This window comes from Acanthochromis polyacanthus, chromosome 5 (assembly GCF_021347895.1).
Source record: "Acanthochromis polyacanthus isolate Apoly-LR-REF ecotype Palm Island chromosome 5, KAUST_Apoly_ChrSc, whole genome shotgun sequence".
Lineage (NCBI taxonomy): Eukaryota > Metazoa > Chordata > Actinopteri > Pomacentridae > Acanthochromis > Acanthochromis polyacanthus.
Window position 1 is genome coordinate 11473200 of NC_067117.1, and position 22844 is coordinate 11496043.

Genomic DNA, 22844 nt, shown 5'->3' on the forward strand with positions numbered 1-22844 from the left:
ATCTTTGAGTGGAAAGAGAAAAAAACTCTAAAAAGGTTGTTTTTAAGGTTGGATTTTGGACCCACTGTGGCTTCTGTAAATATAGAGTAACATTTGTTTTTAATTTCAGTTAGATGTACAGAGAGTTTGCATTAAAAATAGAATAAATAAAGTGATGGTCTTGCAGGGAGTGGAAATTATAATACAGTAAAACTTTTAGGATTTCCATTGAAGCTGTGGTTTTATCTATAGGCTGTATACAGTCTATGGTTTTAACTCCATAAACAGTCCTGAAGCGCCCTCTAGTGACAGATGCGTGCATTTCTTGGCACAACCTTGCAGGGTTGCATTATAAACGAAAGTGAAATACACTTTAAAACTGTTCGACTGAGTCACAGCCGGGTTGCTTTCTGTTCCTGGTTCGGCCTGAGTTCGGTCTGTGTTGTTTTTGTAAACTGGTTATCCGGTTAAACCTTCAGTTTGGTGCAAAATGTCAGGAAACGGTAACATCGATGAAGGATTCTACTCTCGCCAGCTGTAAGTACAACCTGGATGGACACTGTGAAGGAAAAATGACTCTTTTTCCACTTACTTCCGTTTTTGAGGGATCAGTTTACCTGTTTAAACAGCTAACTAACAGACCCACTTCCTGTTCTCTTACCTGCACAGGTATGTGCTGGGCCATGAGGCGATGCACCGAATGGGAACAGCCAGCGTGCTGATAGCAGGGATGAGAGGTCTGGGAGTGGAAATAGCCAAGAATGTGATTCTGTCCGGAGTAAAGTCTGTCACTGTGCAGGATCAGGGCCTGACAGCGTGGGAAGACCTGTCCTCCCAGGTACTGCGTGATGGGCTGTTTGACTAGATGTAATAGGTTGCCATTTAGGTAAACAGGTCCCTACTAGAACTTATCAAACTGGCTTGCTCCAAACGATGTACAAATATTGAGATGTTTCTTTTATTTTGAAATGGTGTCAGATTTGGGATGAAATTATGGAAATAATATTGTTGCGTAACGAAATATGGTCTTGGTATCTACGTCATTCTTACTTAAGGTGCTACATAAGAAGCAAAAAATAAATTGTCTGGATTTAATTAATGTTCTTAGAAAAAGTTTAATATTTTTTTGTGAAAAGAACATTGGTATGAATGAATTAGGTTTGGAATGGATTGAAATGTAGCATTTTACTTTCATTTTCACTTTAAACGCCAGCTTGCTATTGATGGTCATTCTTGACCAGCTGTCATACAGCAACTGACAAAAGATTCAAAATAAGCTTGTAATAGTGCATAACACAAACATTGACATAGAAGTTGAAGTCAACTTACTGCTACAGACTGTGAGATACACTCAACAACTACAGTACAATAAGTAGCTGGATTCTGTTAACCTGTACTTTCATTTCACCAACCAGTTTTTCCTGAAGGAGTGCCACATTGGTCAGAACCGAGCAGCATGTTCCCTCCAGCAGCTGTCTTCCTTAAACCCACATGTGCAAGTGTCGGCCCACCCTGGACCACTTAATGAGGACCTGATTTTAAAATTTCAGGTGTGTCATTGTTTTTCCTAATGATATACTAAGATTTTATGTTGATATCCTTGAAGGCTGAGATTTAAAAAAGCTCGACTTTCATCAAATGAGCAGCCTTCTACAGTGTAACTTTGCACACACAACAAGGAAAACACTTCTCTGATGGGTGGGTCACTGTCATTTCCCAGGTGGTCGTCCTGACTGACTCCTCACTGGATGATCAGAGGCGTTTTGGTGACCTCTGCCATTCGAAAGGGATTAAGTTCATTGTAGCAGACACCAAAGGACTCTGTGGGTAAGTGGGTGAAACAAAAAGGAATTCAGTAAGTTTTAATTTAAAATGGAAATAAGGAAACAAGAAGTGAAAGCATTGTGGTTCCTTTGCAGTCAGTTGTTCTGTGATTTTGGAAAGGAGTTTGAAGTCTTGGACCAGGATGGAGAGATGCCTGTATCAGTGATGGTACAACATGTCTCCAAGGTAACATCTTCCATTTGTCTTATGCTATTGACCTATTAGGAGGATCTCTAGCCATCCATCCATTCACTGACAGAATATTTAAACTATTTGTATCCAGCTGATTGTTGTGTTGGATAACTTTCACTCTTTCAGGTAATTCAGAGTTGCCATTTCATTAAATCTGTGTATTATGCACTATACTGGAGTGGTTTCCGATCATTCTGATGAACATCTCTCATTCCTAAACAAATCTGTATTCCACAGGGTTCTAAAAGTGTGTAAAATAGTCTTATGTGAATGTTCTGTTATTAGCATATTTCTGTCAGATTTGAAGGCTGACTTTGTTTTAGGACAATCCTGGAGTGGTGGTCTGCACAGATGACCAGAAGCATGGACTCTCAGATGGCTCTAAAGTTGTCTTTTCTGAGGTCCAAGGCATGACGGAGCTCAACAGCATCGGCCCTGTGGAGATCAAATTCCTGAGTGAGATGCTTTGCCGTGATTTATTTGTCTTTTGCATTTTCTTTCCTTGATTTTTGAGAGTTACACTCCTGATGACATTGTTTTCATGACATTTCCAACCTCTCTGAGGGAAACCACAGTATGATTTAACAGCAATGACAAGAGTTCTTATTTAAGTCTTTGTATGTCATTCTTCACCTTGATCACCAGGCTCGTATTCCTTCAGCATTTGTGACACTTCAGCCTTTCATGAGTATACACGAGGGGGAGTGGTGACTGAGGTTAAACAGTCCTGCCGGATACATTTTGTAAGTATCAACATGTAGTTTTAACGTCATGTTTTGGAAAAGTGTAACCACTGCTAATTAAATGACTTCAACATGTATTGCAGAAACCCCTGACTGAGGCTCTACAGGATCAAGAGCTGCTGATAATGAACGACTTTGGAAAAATAGCACGCCATAAGACCCTGCACTTGGCTTTCCAGGCCCTTCACAACTTTGTGAAGAAAGAACAACAACTCCCTCGCTCTTGGTCTCAGGTTTGTTAATTCATGCATGATATTGTCATGCAATACATACAGCAGTTTGTAGTTGCATCTAAACGGTCTGTGATTAATTCATAGTCAGATGCAGAGTCCCTGCTTGCCATGGTGCGAGAGCTGAATAAAGTCGCACAGCTGGAAGACCTGGACAAGGCTGCGGTGCAAAGCCTGTCCTACACAGCGAGGGGGGATTTGGCTTCTATGAATGCTGTCATTGGAGGCCTGGCTGCTCAGGAAGTTATTAAGGTGAGGGTGAGAGTGAGCACCGGAAACATTTCATCTTTCGGGTTACTTTTAAGCTCTGCTATTTTGAAATATCTTTGCACTTGCTGGCGTATTTTACTGAGCCAACGATGTGTTGTTCTGTGATCTTCCTGCAGGCATGTAGTGGCAAATTTACACCTCTTCAGCAATGGCTATATTTTGATGCACTGGAGTGTCTCCCTGAAGAAGAGGATCGACCGGCAGAGAGCTTATTCTCAGCTGTATGTTTAAAGATTCTCTTAATTTATCAAACAATTCACATATTACCAAAGAAACAGTCCAGTATGAACAAGATGCAATCTAGCTGCTTTTGGTTTTCCCTCTGATAGAAAGCCTCAAGGTATGACGGACAGATTGCTGTGTTTGGGTCAGCGTTCCAGGAGAAGCTTGAGAGGCAGAAGTATTTCCTGGTGAGGATGGATTTGATGTTTGTCCAACAGAGGGCACACTCTGCCCTGGAATGCAGGAACTCCATCTGTGTTTTTCTTTGATCTTGTCTGGTGTTAATGATGGCACATGCAGGAAATGGCTGTGATTCAGGTGGCATTTCCTGGCAGCGCTGACCTCTTGGAAATAGGCGCCGTTTAACAGTGCCAAGCCCTCTCTCTGTTTCCTTTGACAGTGTTATTTTTTTACTGTTGTTTACAGGCTGTATGTTTGTTGAAGGAAGACAGCATATGTGCTTCTTTTATCACAGTGAAAGCAACAGGACATGAAAAGAGATAGCAGTAGATTCATGATTTTATTTTGATAACATTTGCTTGAATTGCATTTTATAATATGGTTTTAGTCTAACAGAGAGACTCTTTTCATTTTCAAGGTTGGAGCTGGTGCTATTGGCTGCGAGCTTCTTAAAAACTTTGCCCTGATCGGTCTTGGTGCTGGAGAAAAAGGACACATCACCGTAACAGACATGGACTTCATAGAAAGATCCAACTTGAACCGCCAGTTTCTGTTCAGGTCTCAGGATATTGGGGTGAGAAACCACAAAAAGTCCTAATCTTTTCTCTGCAGTGAAGAATTCTGCAGAACTATAGCTCACAAGTTTGACCTGGTTAAGTGGAGTGGTCAGAGGGCTTTACTGATGGGACAGGCTGAGGGTGAAGGTGTTTTGACAGTCTGGGAAAGCTGCTGTCAGATAACACATAACTGCCTTGTTACATCACTTGTAATTGTGTTGCCTTGTAGTTTATTTTGGGAGCATATCAGAGATGATCTCTCATTCCTGAGTAAACAACTACCTAAACAACTTATATAACTCAGTGAAGTGCAGCTGGAGGGTATGTTGACAAAAAATCTTCAGCTGCTCTGTCAGTCTGCAATGCTGATTCTGCTGTTATACAATAGAGAAAAGTGAATTTAGTGTTTTCGCGCAAAGATGCAACAAAATCTGTATTTTGATATTGAATATATGACTTCAATTCTCCTTTGTTGCATTGTTGTTTTGTCCAATTTGCTCATGTACATTATCTCGAGGACAAATCAGCTATTTGCTCACTTATCCATAAACAGAAACCTAAATCGGAAGTTGCAGCCAAAGCGGTGTGTGAGATGAACCCACATATGAAAATCACTGCTCATCAGAATCGTCTGGACCCCGACAGTGAAGGAGTGTATGATTACAACTTCTTCATGGGTCTCGATGGAGTGGCTGCAGCACTGGATAATGTGGAAGCCAGTGAGGACACTTAACTGTCAACTGAACTCTTACACTAAAACATTAACGAAACCTATTTACCTGCATATGATCATTGAAGTGCATTTTTAAGTGTGAAAATCCTATTTTTGCCTCCCAGGGGTCTATCTCGATGGACGCTGTGTTCAGCACCTCAAGCCGCTGCTTGAGGGAGGAACTCTAGGAGCCAAAGGTCACACTCTGGCGGTGGTGCCTCACCTGACGGAGTCTTATGGTCCGGCCAAGTCAAGCTCCAGTGATGCCATCCCACTGTGCACCCTCAAGAACTTTCCTCATCGAATCGAGCACACACTGCAGGTACAAAACCTTAAGCTTTGTGTTCATTTGGTTTAACGGAAGTCAGTTATGTAAATAAATGCATGATGTAATTCATCTTATAGATTTCACTGAATGATCAGTGGCATAAATGGTCCCTGCTATTATGCAACATGAATAAATGTATAAAACGTTCAGTGTTTTTGGGGATCAAATTAATTCTGTAGTTCGTTATGCAGACATCTCATCTACACAGAGGGGTAAATGTAGAAACATCTGGTCCAATGTGGCAACACCACAAGCCTACAGACTTTGTTCACCTGGTGCCGTGATTCTTTGTCCTGAATGTCAGCATACTAACATGCTCATGTTTAACAGATGTAATGTTTCCTACATCTCAGGTTGGTATAGCTTGCCAACCTTTTCTGTTCAGCACTAAGCACAAGATATATTTGAGTGTGATAGGACTGTTCTGGTCTGTTCTGGACCAAATTTCATTGTAATTCATCCAATTGTTGTAAAGATGTTTCACAAAAAGTTTTACTATATGTACTAGGTAAAAGTCAGAGTATCACTAAGTCAGTAGGAGTCATCCTCCGTGTTTTTCCCTAATTTCATGATAGCCTATCCAATAGGTCTTCAGATAATACCTTTACAATAACCATATTTGTATGTACAACTCTCTGACATTACAGGTAAAATGTTTATTGTATTAGTGCTGTGTTACGTTGGACTGCAGTACATAAATTTATCTTCTTCTGGTTATTTGCTTGTGCTATATAAAAAGTCTTTATTATACCGATGTCATCATCTGTATAATTCTTGGAATTGCAACTGTTTCAGTGGGCCAGAGACCAGTTTGAAGGACTGTTTAAACAAACACCTGAGAACGTGAATCTCTTCTTGAGGTAAGATGATGCCGTCCTCATGTGATTTTTACTCACCTCCATAAAACATGGTTTGGCTCCAACAACTGTATTTGCTACTCCGGTGCAAGTCTGTCGTCACTTAACTTTCTCATTTTACAATTATTTTCCACTCTCTTTCAAAGCATTCCAGCAAGCTTGCAAAAGCTAATGAAGTGGCTGTAGCTCATTATTTTGCTTTACAAACAGGAAAACATGTGGTTGGCTTTCAGCAGTGAACCCCTAATAAAAATTACATAAACAGTCTGTCTTGCAAAGTCTGTTCTCTGTAATGTATCATTCACAGCAGCTCCAACACTGTTTTCTACTAATAATAGATGCATTCTCTCAACTAATTGGAGGCTCTCTGCTTTAGAAACATGTAATGAAATGAAAAAAATAGATAAATGAATGCAGCAAAAGTAGATTAAAGGGGCTTTGGCAGTGATTATAGTGGTTTATAATTGTAGGTTTTGAATAATTTTTGAGGCAATGACTTTGTTATTTTATGAAAAACATCCAATACACAGGGTTTATCATAAAGCATTGATCAAGTTATAATTAAAGATCATCAGTGACAGATTTCAGATGTGAGGCCCAAACTGTGTCTGAGCTTTGAGTCTCGGAGCCCTCCTAGTCCAGCCATGTTTTGAGATGTCTCTGTTTGTTTTGGTGAGATTTGACATTACCCCCCATATTATACTTATGCACTTGTCTTTACAGAGAAGCATTAACTGGGACTAGAGCAGAAATGGTGCATGCCGGTTTAAGCAGCCATTAAGTTTTCTCATATTACACTGATGTTAGGAAATAAGCTAGGAAATATGCTGGAAATTTTCATTAAACTGGTCAGCTATGTGTCATGGTCCAGCACTCTGGACTTCCTGGTTAATAAGGTTATGGAAAGGAACAGTCAGGTTTTGTTGCGTCATAGTCTCACTTATTCTGCTCTATGCAGAACTATGACTTTAAATGTTCCTGTTTAGACGTGTAGCGGTAAACGCATGCAGAGGAGGTGCATCCCTTTTTTTTCCACAGTGCAGGGCAGCGTACGCTGAGCTGGCACAGGTTAATGGTGCAAGAACGTTTTAGTTTGGAGTTGCTCTGACCAGTACATTACAGGCTTACTAAACACTTCCCTCCCGTCCTATCAGTCTAAAGCCAGGAGTCAAAGAAATCCCCTTCTGAATCACTAACAAGACCACACTCCAAAAGACAAAAATGTGTTTAGTCATTCTCTTGTGTGCTTGACACAGCTAAGGGCAAAACTCTGTTTTTCTGAGGAGGAACTTCCTCATTTTTGCTTTACAGGTCAAATGTTGTTTCCATAGTTGAAATGACAGCCAAGCACTATAGCAAATAACTAATCAAAGCGCTTATTGTTGTAGTTATACTTCTAGAATATATAGTATATTACAGATTAGACTTTAAGATTTTATTTGCTCTCTTGTCTTTCTGCACAGCTTGTATGTATGTCAAAAGATTAAATGTACTTACTGCACTGTTTACTGCAGGGATTCAGCATTTATAGAGCGGACTCTCAGCCATGGAGATGCTGAGGCCCTGGAGATCCTTGAAGGGGTTTGGAACAGCCTGGAGGGCATGGCAACTAGAGGACAACGTCCAAGTAGCTGGAAGGACTGTGTGACCTGGGCACGTCTCAAATGGGAGACTGTCTATAACAATGACATCCGTCAGCTTCTGCACTGTTTCCCTCCTGATGAGGTAAAAATCACATTAAAGGAAAGATATCAACTCTCCCTCAAGCCAAATATAACTGTGTAATTGATTTCTATGGACACAAAGGGGCACTGTTGTGTCTCTAAGGTCTTTCCATACAATCTGTTTGGCTGCAGTGAGGCATTTGCACAAAAAGAATACCATTTAATGGTAAATTTTTTCCACATTTAACTTTATGGAGTACTGCAGCATATTTCCCCAGGCTCAGAGACCACTATTAACCTTGTGTGTAACCCAAATCACTCAGAGCCCCTGCTGATAAATATCTCCTGGCTCTGGTGGTTTGTAATCTGTTGAAGCATGCAGACAGAATGATGTCACATGTTGCCGTCACACCTGGGGGGACACGGCTCAGCATCAACCCAAACACACCCTCACTAACCCCAGTGACCGGCCCTTTCTAACATCATTATGAATCCTGCAGGGTTATGAATATTCCTCTGAACAAATTTTTTTACATTCATGTCTGAAATATTCATACAAGTTCATTCCCTGTATATCTCTTTAGAAAAGCACTGCTTATGGTAGTATTATTGTGATCTGATGCAATACTATTTTTGTCCAGAATCATAGTCACAAGACATGATACCGAGACTCTGTGACAGCTGTTGTTATGAGTTTGGTTCCCTTTTTTCTTCCATGGTTCACTTTGTTCTAGTTACCTATGCGAGCGTTATAATCTCATTGTTCTGTTGGAAAGTCAGTTCAGACCACAGAGTTTCTGAGGAACTAAGAAAAGGCTGGTAATGTCATTTAACAGTCACAAGCTAATCCGGCAGATGCCAGAACACAAGCATCACAGTTGACCACACATTTGGCAAAACAGCTACTTTCCTGGTCGTCAGTCATCATACTGAGGTGTGTGAATGGTACTATGTGTGTGTTAAAGCTCTAACACATTGTAAAGTGGATTTTCACTGGATTTGAACTAAATACAATATGGCAGCATCTTTATCCTACACTGATCTGAGTCTGAGTCTCCAAAAAGCTCAAGTGTGCTTGTAAAACTGAAGAGTACAGGCCAGTGAATGACACATAAGTATGTAAAATGAGAGATTCAAAGGCCTCACAATGTGGAAGAATACATCATGGGAATGAAGGCTTAAATAAAGGACTGAAACCAGTAAATGTGCAGTAAAATCAATGAAACAGATATCTAATTCACTGGTTAATAATTTAAGTAGATCACTTGCTGCCTTTCTCTGATTCAGAAAATTGTCAAATAACTGTGCTTTTTTTCTTTTCTTTCTTTTTACAGTTGTCAGACAAAACGGATTATTTTAGGATGAAATTTAGGGCTACTGTAACTTGACCATATTTAATTCAGTATTTCTTACATTTTATAGACAAAATGTTTAATTTGATTCTGAAAAACAGCTGCATTTAAGTTAAATCAGGCCAGTTTCATTCTTTATCAATGAAATCACATATCAGTGGAAATACAATTACACAAAGTATTAGCAAATAACAAAAAGAAAAATACAGTTAACAAACATGCTGTTTTAGATGACTCCATTATATTTTGTTATCGAGAGCACAGGCCACTGCTCTATATGTTTTGCCTACAGTTAATGAATTGTGATTCAGATTTTGTATTAAAACCAAATATTGTGTGATCTCATGAAGTAAATTCATGTATAACTAAGGAAGGGTATTAGGATGGCAAAAAAAAGCACCAGATAAGTTTTTAAATGATGTGTCCCTCTTTTTAAAGACAAATCATTGCTGTTTTTCTGTTCTGCCCCTGAGCTTCCTGAAGCCTCATTCTGAAAAGAAGCTGTTGTTGAAGCCTTTTGGCTGCTATACAAAGCACCCCTGCAGTGAAAACTGGCACCAGCAGCAGGAGACTCTCTCTTTCTCAGCATATGGACCATTTGGCAACATCAAAGCTCCCAGGCCCTTTGTTCCTTTATCAGACATACAAATTGTGAAGTCAACACACAACTGATAACAATATTAGTCTGGCTGTGCCACGGGAACCTTGTCAGTCTCGTGTGTCAGAAGACTAAATAAGTGAGGTTTAGGTAATTCACTGATGCACTGGGGTGACTGTGTAAAATTTGTCCTGTTGAATGAGGAGTTTACATTTGGATAATAACATTGGTCTCTTTTAGTGAGGCTCAGAGATCTCACTGTGGCTGTCACAGGTTTATTACACTGAGCTACATCAGTTTATTTAGTAATATACAAATAGTTCATGTAATGACTTTACAGCTGTTCATCATTGTGATAAAGGGATTTTCTGCTGCCTCTCTTCAGGTAACCACTACTGGTCTCCCCTTCTGGTCTGGATCCAAGAGATGCCCTCATCCGTTGACCTTTGATCCTAACAATGTGAGTCGTATCTGGTTCCAGTCCTCACACAGTAACAATCCTAACTACAGCCAGTAGATGAGACTGAAAGAAAAATGCTCCAGTATTTTGTGGCGGTCGCTCACATTCCTTCTTTATCTGTTCTGATTGGAGCTCTTCCTAACTCTGACCATATAATGGATTCTTATCTGAGCTGTAGATGCATATGGACAATGAAAGACAGATAGCAATCTGCTCTCCACACACATTCAATCTTTAATAGCCCACGTATTTTCTACGCTCACACTGAGTAACGATAGAGATATTAAGGTGACAGTAAGCTAGAAACTGCATAAATTTGAAAGTGTAATGGCGCACAGATAGCAACGTAAAACTGCCAATTTCTAATGACCCGGCATCACTCAGAGAGCGTTTTGAAACTCTGTTCTGTTCCCCTCTCTCCTCTTCAGTTTTCTTCTTTCCTTTCCATTTCTGTAAAAGCTTTTTTTTTTTCTTTCAAAGCTATTAAGGACACCAGATGCAGACATGTACTTGGATAGTAATTCAACTAATTAATAAAATCCATCCACTGCTCACTTAAAATTGTAGTTCAAGTACATATTGTTAAAATTTCAGATAATCCTTCTATTCATCTTAAGGGTTTTGCTGATGCATCTTGAGTCCTTATACTGTCTATGACTCTACCCATCAGTAAATTGAAAGCAGCGTTTTACTCTATTGCACAGAAGTATAATAATGGAATTGTATTACTGCTGTACAAAAAGCAGCAGTGACTGCCACAAGATACAATACACGCCCGTGTGTGTGTGGATGTATGCTGTGAGGCTGAAAATGTCTGAGAGAGCTGTTGTTGCAGCTACTTATTCAGTGCAGGAAAGTAATTTGGCCTTAATGCCCTACCTTAATATTATTCTGTCCCCTCGTCCCCGCTCTTCTTTTTTAATAATCTCCTTTCCGTAGTTTCACTCTGCAGGCATGACTGCTCTAAGAACTCAATTGTTGTTCAATTTTAAATCAAGCACTTTTATTTTACAAGGTCAATGTAGTTTAATACGACATACTTTTTTCATGGAAATGCTGTAAGAGTTTATACTTGGATATGGTGTTTCAGGTTACGCACATGGAGTATGTGGTAGCAGCAGCTAATTTGTATGGACACATCTACGGGATCAGTGGGACAAGAGACTTCACCGCTATCAGAAACATCTTAGAGCAAGCCCATGTACCACATTTCACTCCCAAATCCACCGTGAAGATTCACGTTACTGACAAGGAGATGGAGGAAGATAAAAAAAGAGGAAGCGATGATGCTGGTGAGTTACTTTACCTTGATGGTATCTCACTTTCTTACAACATGTCCCGTCTTGACTGTCTCTGTGTTGTTGCACACAGAAAAAGCCCGACTTGAGGATTTGAAAGGAAAGTTGGCTGCATCATTTCTGAAAAGCTCAACTCAGCTGTACCCCATCGACTTTGAGAAGGTAGGACAAGAGTACAATGACACCTCTGCTACACGATTTGCAGACTCTGCAGACAGTGACAAAGTGGCGACTGGCTCTTAGCAGGGAGCAACACTCCAATCTATGTACTTTTTTTTCCCTCCATGTTTGGGTCGTCAGTGACCTGAATCTGAGCAGGTTCTCAACACATTCATAAGACAGTGCTTTGCTTGTGTTCTGTTCCTTAGAGTCAAGTTCTGTATTTTCCTATTTTCAGAAATAGCAAAAAGAACAGTTCAGTCCGTCAGCTCACATGAAACTGATATATTTCTATCTGAGGACTACATTAGCACACTCATGGTGAAATGCAGTGTATTCAGCAACCTAATACAGAAGCAAACTGACTGCAACCGTGCCAAACAGAGTCTTTGGAGTAGCACACTCTGAGCCCTGGAGGTAGACTTCCCTTTTTAGTCACATCCACTGTGCATCCAGCCACTATCACAGCCCCTGCTCATATTTTTGATGCTGTCTCAACAACTTATCCTTCAGTCTGGACGTTAAGTCAGATTTAGGGAATTGCCTCCTGGCTGACATCCTAAAGGTTTGTAAAAGTTGACCTTATCTAGTAAGTTATTTGGGAGTGTAGACTGGATATACTCCCAGCTTTCTGAAGAAATTCCCAAATAATATCCTAACCAGATATTACCATCAACCAAAATCAGTCCAACCAATGACTTTTGCTGCACTGTTTGTGAAAGCTTTAAACACTCAATTAAAATAACTTGGTCGGTAACCAGGACAGATTCTGTGATATTACATATCAATGAGTAGTTTAGAAATTCACAGAATTTCCTTCAGATCTCCTTTTTATCAGCTAGGTTCAGCAGGGTGATTCTGTCTAAACAAAGGACTGAGTCTTGTGTCAGGTGTAAGACAGATTTTGGGACCTAAATTGCCCATCATTAAAACCATTTTGAACATATGGTTAAGAAGCTGAATGAACAACTGTGGTCAAATTATTCTTGAAAATTATACTCCTATACTGTGCACAAAATGTGTAGAGAACTGAATACAGATCCAGTAGTGTGCACAATTCACCCAGTGATGCTAGACAATGGCAAGACAAATCTGTTTATCCAGCCATTGGGACCTTTCTTAACCTAAAAATGATTAACAGTGGCAGTATTACACAAATACAATCAAGTAAATGTAAACTGTATTCTAATAGCTTCTCAGATAATTGTGGAAGTCATGTGAAAATAATTAATCTTTAGAGAAATTTGTCCTCTGAAACAGATCCATTCTATTAACCTGTTAACCTATTCGTTGTATTTATGGGTTTCCTGGGAAACATTGGGATAGGACTCTAATAATCACATTTGTCACATCAAAGCAAACCTTTTTTCTTTGTCTACATGGAGGCTGAGAGCAACAAAGGCTCTTCAAACCCCTTAATATGGAAGTGGCTGCAAGAAGCAGTGACTAAACGGTAATTGGTTGTACCATGGCGACCATTGGGGGGAAAACCGTTACATTAGCAGGCCGGAAAGGATGCAGTTACTGAGCTGCAGAAGTGGTTATAGGAAGAATTTGTAGAAGGGTAAAATGACTTCAAAAGGCAGCCGGAATTAGGTTCTGACAAAGGATTTAGAACTCAGTAGAGGCAGTAATGAAGGTGTATGAGGTAAGCCGGGTACATATCGAATGTCATCTTGAATAAGGACGAGATTCCCAAACGCCATTCTTTTCATGTTTATCCGAATATGCCCTGGTCATGCTGTGGACAGAAGGAATGTGTGTAGGAGGATATCAAAGGCATCAGGTTGCCAGCTCGGAGCTTCGTCGCAGCCCCTAAAGCCATCCCGGAGTGGCAGTCATCTCCCGAGCTTTTGTAGAGCCGCACTAACACAGGCATGACCTCACTGGCCACGTCGATCACAACAGAAATCTGATTTCCACTGCGTTTTGACAGGGTGACCAAGTCATCTATCATAGTGATTTAAGCGACACAGCAACAAAGCAGGCAAAGCTCGAAGAATGAGACCAGCATCACGTCACAGGCAGCGGCGCTGGATCGGATCTGGCTCCTTAGCAATTTATTGTGTTGTTAATCCTTCAGTTTTACACAAATACATTGCATTTCACATTGCTCTTGTGTATGAAGCTGTGTGGTGTTGTATATCTAAAATAAGTTCTCTTTAATGTCCCAAATGACACAGGATGACGACAGTAACTTCCACATGGACTACATTGTTGCTGCTTCTAACCTGAGAGCAGAGAACTACGACATCCCTGCAGCTGATCGCCACCAGGTCAGCATTTTTTACTGTGTGCAACATCTCTTCAAATATCTTATAATATACAAGAAAATCTGGGAGATGAAGCCAAGTTGGGGGTTTGGTGTCGATTAGGAAAAATATAGAACCACAGACCACTCTCCCCTCCCCTTGGGTCATGTTTTTAGTTTGAGCTTCACACACCTGCCTTAAAGCCACAGAAGCGGCGTCCTGACCTATTGTTCCTGGAGCAGAACTAATCACAGCACTTTACCTGTCGCCTGGGAGGTGACACCTGAGCCAGGCCTTGTACCAGCCGCTGCTGCAGACACGTACAGCCGAGACAGATGGAGGGTGGGGGGAGGGACAGTGCTCAGTGAGGACAGACTAAAGAGACTTACCCTCGTGAAATCATCCAGACGTATCCACGTGTTGCATCTCATTTGAGAATAACTTCACTGTTAGTCACCGTTGAAACCTTGTTTGCATTAAGATTTCTGACAAATGTGTTGTAAGCCGCCAGTATATTGATAGGTTTGCAGTATCATATTTAATATATAGAAAGTCAGCTATGAGGGTATCAGTACATCAGACACAAACATCTTACAACTGCAAAAGAAAATACACAAACATAGAAAACTGCAAATTTGTTATTACAATGTTATTATTTTACTGTTTTAGAAAAAATATTTAGAACATTTAGGTAAAATGACTCATATCTCAAGTCCTGCACTGATTATCACAAGGCAAGTACAGAAATATGAAAAGCAAAATGTGTTTAAGGTGTCAAAATAGAACAGTAGTGCATTACAATTTACACAGTATTTTTGTTGTGACGCTTGAAGTTAATTTCTTATTTTGGGGTTCAGCTTACAATTCATATTCTGTATGTTTTTTTGATTGTAGAAATACCTGTTGTTATTTCTAATTAAACATAGTGACTATTTTTTTGTTTGTAAGATCGGCACTTAAAATGCATTATGTGTAAAAATCTTTATGTTTGCTTAAAAATGACTAAACAATTATCCACTTCTTCAGCTAATAATAATATTTACTACTTTATATACTGTTAAGCAGCTCTATCAAAAACAATGCATACAATATTTGTATCTTAAGTGTAGTGGAGTTTAATTAATAGATAGTGTTGTACAGAATGGAAGTGGAGTACACACTTGTCAAAACTACTTTGAGGTATTGAACAAACAAGACTTTACGCTTGTATCATCACATTTGGATTGTACTGAAAGAGACTGAAAATAATATTGAATTATAATATCTGCTTCTTCCACTCTGCATGGCCTGCAGCAAAATTTAAAAGTGAATTTTCTTCTTTCCAGAGTAAGCGCATTGCTGGAAGGATCATTCCTGCCATAGCCACCACCACAGCAGCAGTAGCTGGCCTGATGTGCCTGGAGCTGCTTAAACTGGTGCAGGGTCACCAGAAGATCACCTCTTACCGCACAGCTTACATCAACCTGGCTGTCCAGTACTTCGTCCTGTCCCAGCCCAGCCGTCCTCAGGACTTTGAAGTGAGTAACAGCTCAATACCTCCACAGCCGCTCTAAGTTAATATTTGTCGGGGGATTTGGGACAAGATCTATGAAGCATTCAGTCATATATAGGATCTGAGTGAGGCACTTTATAAAGTCTGACAGACTCTTACTGTATATACATTCATAATTTAAACCTGTCTGCTTTGGGGATAAATCTGTTGAGTTCTTTGTAGATTTATGTCCTTCCCCTTTGGGTGGGGAGCTTTAACTCATGAATGAGTGCTCTCAGAATAAGAACTCACTATTAACTGTCAATCTCTTGCATATAAGCCAAGTCTTTAGTAAGCTCAATGTAATCCTCAGGATATTTCTGGGCAGGTAGGGCACATACAGACCTGTGCTTGCCACTGTGTTTAGACAAATTAAGATAATTCGAGGCATTCAAAAAAATGAGAAAGACGTTTATTCTCCTAAGACAGAGTCCTTTTAAGATCAGACCTGCAGTAGCATCTGAGGTTACCCCAGGTTCATCAAGTCACACAGTACGAGATTTGCTTTAAAACAAAAACGCAGAATAGCTACCAGTGAGATCCAAAAGCCAAGAGCTGTTTAACCCCAGTCTGAGTGAAAGTATAATATAATATCCCTTCAATTAATTCTGCTGCCCTCTTGCAGGTCCCACTGCTTGCCCCTGTAGCTCACTTCTGAAGGTAATCAGATACTAAACCCAAACTCTGCAGCCTTCCCGCTCAGGGCACAGCTCCTCTGACAGGCAGGGGTCACTGGGGGTCAGCAAGTGGGGTAACTATGCTCTGTGTAACGTGAGGATGCAGTGACAAGGGTCTCTGAGACAGTGTAGATCTGGTTTCAGCTTTGGTTACAGGCAAAAATTCAGCATCTGCATAAAAGGCTGCAGTGATGACAGAGGCAGCTGTGATTTTCCGTGCCGCTCTGAGGTTCTAGACAGGCCCTGTTTCTCACATGTAAAGACCCTGGTGTTGTCACAGTTGTTGCCTGTAAACTTGGTAATGTTTGGACATACTTTTGGATTTTTTTTTTCTGTCAGCAAATTTTGCTGGGATGAGTACAATTTTGCCCATGCAGCATGGAACATTGGATAGAGTCAGTAATTGGTTTCAAACAGTCACACTGACAGAGCACCTGGCATCGTCCCAGCCAGAAGGCAATCAGAGGGACAGCCAGATGTTAGATTTTCCAAATCTAGGCTCTTTTATTGTGGGTTAAAGTGTTGCAGCATCAGCTTTTAGGCTTTTCTTGGTTCTACTGAGAATTCAAACAGAGACAGAGACAGGATGCAACCGGGGTAGAAGATTTTGCAGAGTTTCTGGGTCAGAGTGTTGAGCGTTGAAGACAAATCTTGGAGTCTAATACAGGAAGGCACTAATGCACGCTTGCAGTGACACGCTAACTGAGAGGGAGAAAGAGGGTTAGCAGCCAAACCTTTAGCCGTCTTAGTGGGAGATGCTCTCTAATGTCTGCAAACATTTCAGTCTTAAGTCTTCATGGTTGATTTAAATGTGACAACAAAAAAAACCCTCACCGTTCTGAAAACATATAGCAAAAAGATGCTGAGACAGAGTTCAGAATCAAACAACTATAGTGTCTGTTCTTGCAGTTTCTGATCATTTTATGCATTCTGGTTTTTTTTTACAGTAAATATATTAAATATCTACACTGAACTGATTTCAAATGAGTGCCTACAATATAACAATGAAAGGATCAATAATATTGTTAATATTTATTGTATTATTGTTTCATGGGAATATCAGTATCTGCATATATGTTGACTAATAACTAGAAAATACATGTATGGCAATGTACCCATTGTACAGTTTGTCCACTAGTGAGCAGTGACAAACTTTGATTTATTTTTTTAAGTGTCGCATTTTCCACTTAGTATATATCTTGGCTAGAATTTTTGAATAACCATGTTTACAGGATCCCGATAAAAATGTTTATGTTTTGCATTCACATTAGAAAACTTACATACTTACATACTGACAGTGAGTTTGGCCTCAGATATACAGCATCACTTGAGCTTGTTTCCATGATTACATGCAGCCTGCATGCAATCACATTCCAGTCAGAGGCCAAAGGTCCACGTGCTCTGCAGCTTCACAGATAATGTATATTGATATTTTAATCAAAACGCTCGTCTTTTCCAATGCTCCAAACATCCAACGCGTCTGACTCATGGTCTAGACATTATGTCTCTAGTTAAAGAGATAATGTAACATTGAGAAACTATTTTAATCCTTTTTGAGCCCTGCACTTTAGGCCTGACACTTTTCTGTGCTCCAATAAAATGTGGAAATGAGAATTAAAGGTGCAAATATAGATTATTTGAAATAACTGAAATTTGCCCACAGCTATAAAAAGCAGAAAGAAAGGCAACATACTTGTTATTAATATTCTTATCTCTCTAATCTGAGATTAAAGAGGGTTTTAGTAGGCAGCTTTTGAAGCAACTGCAGACGTGCAGCTGTTAAATATCACTGATCAGACATGCAGATTCAAGAGCTCAGCTTACTTTTGCATTGACTTGGACGTCTCCCCTCCTCAGATCAGTCTCAGTTCATTAATATCATGTATCAACGCTCACATCTTGCGGGTTCTTCTGGTGGCCCACCCAGTGTTTGTCCAAAGTGGCGTGCACCACATCACAGCATTTCCAGATGTGTGGAAGTTTTTATATTTCAACCTGTACTGTCATGACTCTGGAAAGGAAAATATGTTAGTAAGATGAGTGTTTAAGTGATTAAAGGCTTTTGGAAAAGGTGTTTCAGATGTGGCTGCGTACCACTCTGCCTCTACATAACTGTTTTCATCACTTTAACTAAAATAAATGGTTGCTCATTCTCCCACCACCCTGATAATTTTCCAGAATGCGTTGCTTTAAAGCTGTTGTTTCCAAAAGTAGGAAGTTCCCCTGGCCTTCCCCTGCTGCTGCTGCTGTCCTCTGCATGGAGGTAGAAATATGTAAACAAACAGGAGGCTGTCCTCATCTGCTCACCACTGCAACTCTTTAGAATAGTTTTCCTCCCTGTGTTTATGTCTCTCAGTTGTGGAGCCAAGTGAAGACAGAGTAAGTCTGGCAAGTTCATGGAGGAAAAAGCTGTAAAATATGGCTGAGAATGTTTGCACAAAAACTGCATCATGATTTTTCCATGATAAGCTGGCTGAATTTAAAATTATTGCCACAGCTATAGTCTTTAAGACAGAATATTGTCAGCACTGTATTGATGATTAAGTCAAGAACCTCAGTTCACAACACTGTCCATCATATGGATAATTGAAAAATGAACCAGGCCAGACATATTTATGATTACAGTGAGACAAGGCTGTCCAATAGACACCCAAAGTGTGATTTTACATTTAATTTTACATGAATAATAGGCCAAATGTGCAATGTGAATGTAACTGCATATGAATCCATAGAAAATTCATATACAACTCAACAATAACAATCAGTTTTGGTGTCTTTCAGTTTATTTTGTTTTAAGGCTTACAACTACTTGTTTTGCTTGACTGTCACAATTCTTAACAACAGCAGGTGACTGTTTTAAGAATAAAAGGACTTTTAAGACCTTCTTTACACTGCGTCACTCGCAGACAAATTGACTGAGTAAATTCTCCTTGAGTTTGCAGATACTGTCAGATAAATTCAGCCAAAACAGAGAAGATATTACAGTTGCAGACAGACATTTAACGACAAGATATTCTACAGCAACATCACCAGCAATCAAGACAACATCATTTATTCCTCATTTTGTGCCCCGGATTAGTTTAACAGAGCTATACTGATAGTAACCACCAAAGAGAAGGTGTGATGCATCATTGGGGATTTTGTGCCTTTTCATCACCGCTTGGGTTTCTCAAAGCAGTGTTATGTTGTGTAGCTGTTGATCTGCAGTGTTGTGAGACATCTTAACTATCTTATTGAGTTAGTTCTTGATAACTACTAGGGCTGGACCCGAATATCCCGAATATTTGTTCGCTACGGCACTATCCGGATATTAATTTGGTGTCCGAATAAGCCCTACACTAAATAGTACACTAAATAGAACTAAATTTGCCATAGATCATACACTGAATGTAGTGAATGCCCCGTTTTTGCAGAAAGCAAAACCTCACAAGACATTTAAGGGTTTTTCAAGAGCAGCAAAGATTAATGAGTGTTGTGCAGCAGCAGCAGTAACTGAGCTGCAGCCTCAGTAAAACACAGAGAGACATCACCCGAGGCCAGGACAGAGGAGGACGTGTTTCAGCTGTGTATGAAGTAGCTCGATCCTCCAGCAGCTTGCCCAACACTCTGTATCAGTGTATACTGTCTTTACTTGTCTTCTAGGCTGCCTGCTGGTTGTGTGCCATGGAAATACTCCCTCCTCCATGCCTGTGCACACATCCTCCACAGCCCAGTCTCAACTTTGTGCCCTTTCACACTCCCTCGGTGCCCCTCTTCCCCACCTTGCCCTTGCAGACTGTAATTGAATTAGCAGTGTTGGAGGGAAGGCTCCTGCTCTCAAGAAGCCACTTGTAGGTCAATGCTCACACTGCTTCTTTGTTAATTGCATGCAGAAATGACGACTATTTCCTGCCGTCACAGGAAGCGATGTATTGAAACCAGATTTCCCAGCATGGTCTGTAGAACACCAGCCAGGGATTTTGTGTTCATCTACTCCAGTCTGTTTCAAATAACTTTACATTCATGACTTGCTTCTTTATTGTGCATTTATAAATAATAATATGCTTTAAATTTGCTTCATTATCATTCAGTCCAGGGTGGTGGATTGTCGTTTTATGTGTCGAAAACAAAACCCACAGTTGTGATCTGAGCCCTTGCGCAATTGAAGGACGCACATCTGTCACACAAACAACAGGGAACGGCTTAAAGAGAGAAAGAGCACAACAAAGCAGGAGATTTTCCTCGCATGTGGTTAAATCTGTACTCCCTTTCTTGGACTGTGCCTGCAAAGAAACAAGGTGAACATGATCCAAGGCCCTCTGGATTCCCAGAGGAGTGCAGGGAGCATTGTGCAGTTTGCAACTCAAAACCCAGACATGAATAGTGCTCACAGGATAATGAGTAATCTGTGATGAACGTACACGGCTTGTGCCTGCTGTTGTTTTCATGGTCTGTTTATTGGTGGTATTGTGTTAGTTGGCCTTATGTTGTTAAGTCAAGTGTTGTTCTGCTCTACATTGTTCTGTGACTGCTGTTCTTTAGTTCCACATAGATCTTTACTTTCCCTTTTGTGTCATCAACAACAATAGTGTGTCTGGTTGTTTATTTATGAAGCAAAAGGCATAGGCAGACTTCAGAGCAGATGACTGAGAAAATAGACTGTAGGAGATCTTTTTTTAAATAGCGCCCCGCTTTAAAAATAGCTCACTAGATCTTTTATTCAGTACAATGTGTGGTGCGGCTCATAAACTCAGCGTTCAAACTTTCCATTTCGCCAAATTAATGGTAGAGGTGGGTGGTATAGCAGCTTTTTAAAAATTACCTTCAAGCATATCTCTCCATCTCATGCATTTTTAATCCATATACTTGCACGAATTTTGGTTAGACAGCTACCCTTTAACTAGCTGAATCATGCTTCCTAGCTGTGTCACTTCTCTGAAAGATACCCCAGTGTATCACAGCCTGCTTTGGAAACACAGCTCTGTGGTTGACCCTGACCTCTGACCTTCTGGGAGGACTCCAAATGAATATGTGGTTTCTGTAGGACGAAAGTATTCACATTCTGTGAGTTACTTTTCTTCTGCCACAGTACTGAATATGTGCCTCACCTGGTAGATTTAGTGACTGTTAAAAAAAATTTGTTGTTTCTTCCATTTTCATTTTTTGAGTACATCTTTCTGAACTGGTGCAGGCAGAAATATTTGTTGAAAGAAGCTTACTGATTTGTTCACTAAACAGCAGTCCCCATTCTTTGTTTTACAAAATTAAATTTAAAAACCTGGAAGCAGCATGTACAACATTTTTCCAAGTGCCTACAAGTGTTGCCAATACCAGTAAAAGTGGTGACTCAACTTGTTTTTTGTATTTAACCATTAAAAGTTTTTTTTCTATACTTGTCTCCTATCTGCTCTGTGGAAACACAGCCTGCAGTTCAGCCTAATTCTGGAAAGAAGTCCCTGAATTTGTATCATTTCACTGTCATTTCATTTCACTTTTTGTGTGTTTTTACAGATTCTGGTCAGTACAGACAGTTTACTTTTGGTGAACTCTTAAACTAGATACGGAGATCAAAGTGATTTTGAAGAAATGTCATAATTTAACCTTAGATTTGGTTATTGCTCACAGAGACAGCATTAACTTAATGCTTCTGTGTTGCTGCCAAGGTCATTTGTTTATAAATTTGCTCATTAATTGTAAAGGCATCTTATCATGTCTCTCTTTCATCCTTTCTTTAAGTCACCTCAACACGCTATAAACATTGAATGAGATTCAGCCTGTCCAAACGACATGTTGAATGGTTTTTGCAATGGCAAAAATCTGTTTATATTTGTAAGACAGCAGATTATATTTCATGTGATTAATGTTGTTTTTGTTTAGAGCAACCATTATGGCCTGATGGAACCAAGAAGCTTACTGTGACTGAAGGGAGATACATTCTCTTGACTGAGCCTGTATTAAACATTTTAGAAATTAATGTCACTCTCTGTCAGATCCTTACACTGTACAGTGCCTCTGTCAGTGTCTGTTTACTATTAGGGCTGGCCCAGGCTCAGATCTCTGGATCTCCTTGTATTGCTCTACATCTGGACTTTAAGTTGTATTGCTTAATTTGTATATTTGAATGATTAAAAAGTAAGACTATTCTATGCTGATGTAAAGTAAAACAGATATTATTATGATTAATATTATTGATTTTTGATAACTACTTCTTGTATATCGGAGCATTTTTTTGTTACAACTTTTCTCAAGAAGCCTTTGAGTACTGCTTAAAGCAATACAGCCTTTGCTATATCTGGGAGATGCAGCTTGAATTAGTGTTTGATTCGCCTGGTGATCTATATGGGAGTCTCATGTGTCTCAGCCTTATTTGTTTATATCCAACATCAGATAAACTTGTGGGCTTCTTTCCTGTAGATAAGAATTGTGCATCATATTGAACCTCAGATATCAATAACTCGCTCCAGTCACCAAAACATGGAGGAGTTACGTCATTCCATGTAGCATCACATCATGCAATCAAAGAGTGTGACCTTTGATTTCTACAGCTCAGATCAATGCTAGTAATTAGGATTTCGAAACAAGGGGCACTCTGATCAGAGTTTGGAGCTGTATGTTAATGAATTGATCACTGGGAGTGACACATTTGAAGAGAGTTGTGGACCAACAATAATCACTACAGGTTACAGCAATCAATCATAGTCTTTATATACATACTGTATATATCTATAGCTATGCATCTCTGTGCGTATATACTGTATGTATAAATCAGTTGAAGTGCTT

At 39.9% G+C, this 22844-nt stretch overlaps 1 protein-coding gene across 1 annotated transcript in view; it reads left to right on the top strand.

Moving 5' to 3' along the window:
* Positions 1-326: 326 nt before the first annotated feature.
* Positions 327-22844, top strand: part of uba7 (ubiquitin-like modifier activating enzyme 7) — a 33812-nt gene continuing 11294 nt past the window's right edge. Inside the window, exons 1-21 of the mRNA XM_051948183.1 lie at positions 327-516; positions 649-817; positions 1395-1529; positions 1700-1806; positions 1899-1989; positions 2319-2451; positions 2641-2738; positions 2822-2971; positions 3056-3220; positions 3355-3459; positions 3568-3648; positions 4059-4214; positions 4751-4916; positions 5035-5231; positions 6033-6097; positions 7609-7819; positions 10094-10168; positions 11259-11460; positions 11540-11628; positions 13809-13901; positions 15203-15394. Of these exons, the coding sequence (XP_051804143.1) occupies positions 470-516; positions 649-817; positions 1395-1529; positions 1700-1806; positions 1899-1989; positions 2319-2451; positions 2641-2738; positions 2822-2971; positions 3056-3220; positions 3355-3459; positions 3568-3648; positions 4059-4214; positions 4751-4916; positions 5035-5231; positions 6033-6097; positions 7609-7819; positions 10094-10168; positions 11259-11460; positions 11540-11628; positions 13809-13901; positions 15203-15394 (2727 nt within the window). The 5' untranslated portion in view covers positions 327-469. The remainder of the gene's footprint in view (positions 517-648; positions 818-1394; positions 1530-1699; positions 1807-1898; positions 1990-2318; positions 2452-2640; positions 2739-2821; positions 2972-3055; positions 3221-3354; positions 3460-3567; positions 3649-4058; positions 4215-4750; positions 4917-5034; positions 5232-6032; positions 6098-7608; positions 7820-10093; positions 10169-11258; positions 11461-11539; positions 11629-13808; positions 13902-15202; positions 15395-22844) is intronic.